General features: G+C 48.2%; 1 protein-coding gene across 2 annotated transcripts in view; it reads left to right on the top strand.

The window, feature by feature from the left end:
* The first annotated feature begins 546 nt into the window (after positions 1-546).
* Tmem17 (transmembrane protein 17) overlaps positions 547-2,946 on the top strand; it is a 6,755-nt gene continuing 4,355 nt past the window's right edge. The window contains exon 1 of one of the 2 annotated variants that reach the window (XM_031338801.1): positions 547-866. In XM_031338801.1, coding sequence (XP_031194661.1) covers positions 767-866 — 100 coding nt within the window. In that variant the 5' untranslated portion in view covers positions 547-766. The other variant, XM_031338803.1, reaches the window with a different exon arrangement.

Raw genomic sequence — 2,946 nt, 5'->3', positions numbered from 1 at the left:
GTTCCCGGAGACGATGATATGGTTGACTGACCCGGGTCCTAATACACCCGACTGTGCCTTTCTTTATATGTCTATTACACATAACGGTTTGTTTTGTTTTTTGAGGATTTTGCAGTGTATCCTAGGCTAACCTCAAACTAGAGATTTCCTATCTCTCTTCTGAGTGCTAAAATAATACATCCTAAGAGAACACCGGGAAAGGCTGATTTTTTCGGTTTTTAAATCACCCACATTCCAGAAACAACTGCTCCCAATACTTTGAGTTATTTCCCTGTCTTCTGAAGCAGGTATACTTGGTTCATCCTCCCTAGACTTACTCCACATTTTATGTACCCATTGAAAAGAATCTTCTGGCTCAAGGGCATTCATTCTTTAATATCTATGTTCGTTTTCCATTTCCCTCCAGAAATGGTGCACCAGTTTTACAGCGGCATTGCCATGGTGAGAGAGACAGAGAGAGCTCCTTGTGGCTCAGCTCAGGTCCGAATGGCTTATTTACTCGTGATCATCTTAAGACAGCGGGGCTTTAAAGCGAAGACCGAGGAACCCGCCATTTTCATCAGCACTAGGCCAGGTTAGGCTGCGGGCCCGTGGCCCCTGCTCGCCTCTCCAAGGAGAAGCCACTGGAGGATTCTGTGCGGCGCGGGGAAGCCCGGGCACCAGCTCCCTAGCAGCGGGCATAGCCCGGTTGCCAAGGGAACTGCCGCGCGCCGCCGCGACCGCCGACCAGCCGCCTTCTGAGGGGCCAGGCCCGGGCAGGCCAGGCATGGAGCTGCCGGACCCTGTTCGTCAGCGCCTGAGCAACCTCAGCCTCACCGTGTTCGGCGACTCCAGCCGCACGGGGCCAGAGTCCACTGAGGCGGCGGGTGAGTGGCGAGGGCGCAGGCCCACGCGGGGGTGTGGCTCGCGGGCGGGCGAGCGGTCTCACAGGCAGTGCCCGGGTGAAAGATGGCGGCTCCGGCTTCAGCCGGGGCACTGTCCCCAGAAGACCACGAGCCTCAGCGGCCGCAGCTACTGCACCCACCCGGTGGCGCGGTCGCCGCGAGGATTGGGATGCGGAGCAGGAAGGCCTGCGTCCCCACGCGTGTCACCGCTGCGCCCCCTGCGTGGCAGCCGCCCGCTCGCAGGCCGGTGGAGAAGAGCCTTCCCGACTCCACACACACCCAGGCTGTGTCCAAACCCCTCTTAGCTGGGCAAGACCCGCAGCTGCCAACCCGACAAGGCCTTCTTCCTCTGCCTCTTCCTTCCTTCTCCCGGTCTAAAAACTTCAACCCCTCAGTCTAATAATGGTTTGTTTGTTTGTTTGTTTGTTTGTTTGTTTGTTTGTTTCGAGACAGGGTTTCTCTGTGTAGCCCTGGCTGTCCTGGAACTCACTCTGTAGACCAGGCTGGCCTCGAACTCAGAAATCCGCCTGCCTCTGCCTCCCAAGTGCTAGGATTAAATACCACCGAGCGTACTCCAGTTTCTGCCTCCTCAGTCAGGACGACAGCACATACAAGGTTTTCACCTTTGAACTCAAGGAAGTGGAAATCCTTTCTCGGGCTTGGTTTGGGCTTTTTTATTTTTATTTCTTAAAGGGGGCATTGAAAAGCAAATTCCCATCATCGCATTTTGTCACCTCTGTCACTTGCGTAATTTACACTATATGGAGGAAAACATGAAAAATCAGGATTTTGTGTTTCTGATTTGAAGTGTGAGCCTTACCGTGTGCTAAAATCTTATAATACAAAGTCTCTGGAGTCAAGGTAGTGACTGAAAAAAAAATGGGGTGACATTTGTTCTGCAGTTGTCTAGAAGCTCAGCAGCCTCGATAGTCGCTGCGATGGTGTGGGCAGCAACACAACTGGGGAAAGCCATCGACACCCATCGACACTGGAATTTCTTATGGTTCTCATGTGTCACAGAATACTATTTACCCAGCCATTCAAACGTGAGAAACGCTGTTTAATTGGTCAGTAAAATGTGTCTGACCGATTATATAATGTTTTAATTTTATCTCATTATAGAACTCAACTGGAACTTTTGTAAAATTTAGTGAATTCACACCTTGTGCCTTGTGGTTCCTTTTCATTTTGATCTGATTTTTCAATTGCATAAATTTGATGTGTTGAAGTATGGACTTGAGACTACATAAATAAAAATCCTGGCATTCTAAACAGCCACTCTGCCCAAACTATATCCCCAGCTTTTAAAACAAAAAACAACAAAATTTATTTGGTTACAGTGCAATCAAGAAGTAAGTGCCTGGGCTACCCTGAAAATTTCTCTGTAGTCCAGACTGGCTTTGAGCTTGAAATATTCCTGCTTCCATCTCTTTGAAAAAAAAAAAAACATGGACTACGGTTTCTGCTCTAAAGGTTCTAAAAGTGTCAGCTTAACCAGCATGTAATTACTGTCCTGTTTTCTTCTCAGTGAATCCGACTATACGATCACACCCACAGTGGATCAAGAACTGTACAGTTGCCAAAAGTAAAATAATAATAATAATGAAAAAAATCCCAGTGGGTTTTCTTTAGAGCTAACAAAAATTCCTTCCTACCCAGAGGTGGTAGTGCATGCCTTTACTCCCAGCACTCAGGGGTCAGAGGCCAGCCTGGTCTGCAGATCAAGTTCCAGGATAGCCAGGGCTATAAAAGAAACCCTGCCTCGGGAAAAAAATTCATTCCTATATTTGGGATAATTTAAGAAATCAAAGCAAGAAAAAGCAGGCCACAATAGTCACCCTTGCTTCTAGAGACCATGATTTTTTTTCATTAATTTATTTGTTTTTATTTTATGTGCATTGGTGTTTATGCTTGTGTGCCTGCGTGTATGCTTGTGTTACGGATGGTTGTGAGCTGCCATGTGGGTGCTGAGAAACCCAGGTCCTCTGGAAGAGCAGTCAGTGCTCTTAACCACTGAGCCATATCTCCAGCCCCACCCCAACGGATGTTTTAAAAGTATTAA

This window comes from Mastomys coucha, unplaced genomic scaffold, assembly GCF_008632895.1.
Source record: "Mastomys coucha isolate ucsf_1 unplaced genomic scaffold, UCSF_Mcou_1 pScaffold22, whole genome shotgun sequence".
Lineage (NCBI taxonomy): Eukaryota > Metazoa > Chordata > Mammalia > Rodentia > Muridae > Mastomys > Mastomys coucha.
This window is presented reverse-complemented; position numbering and strand designations above follow the sequence as displayed.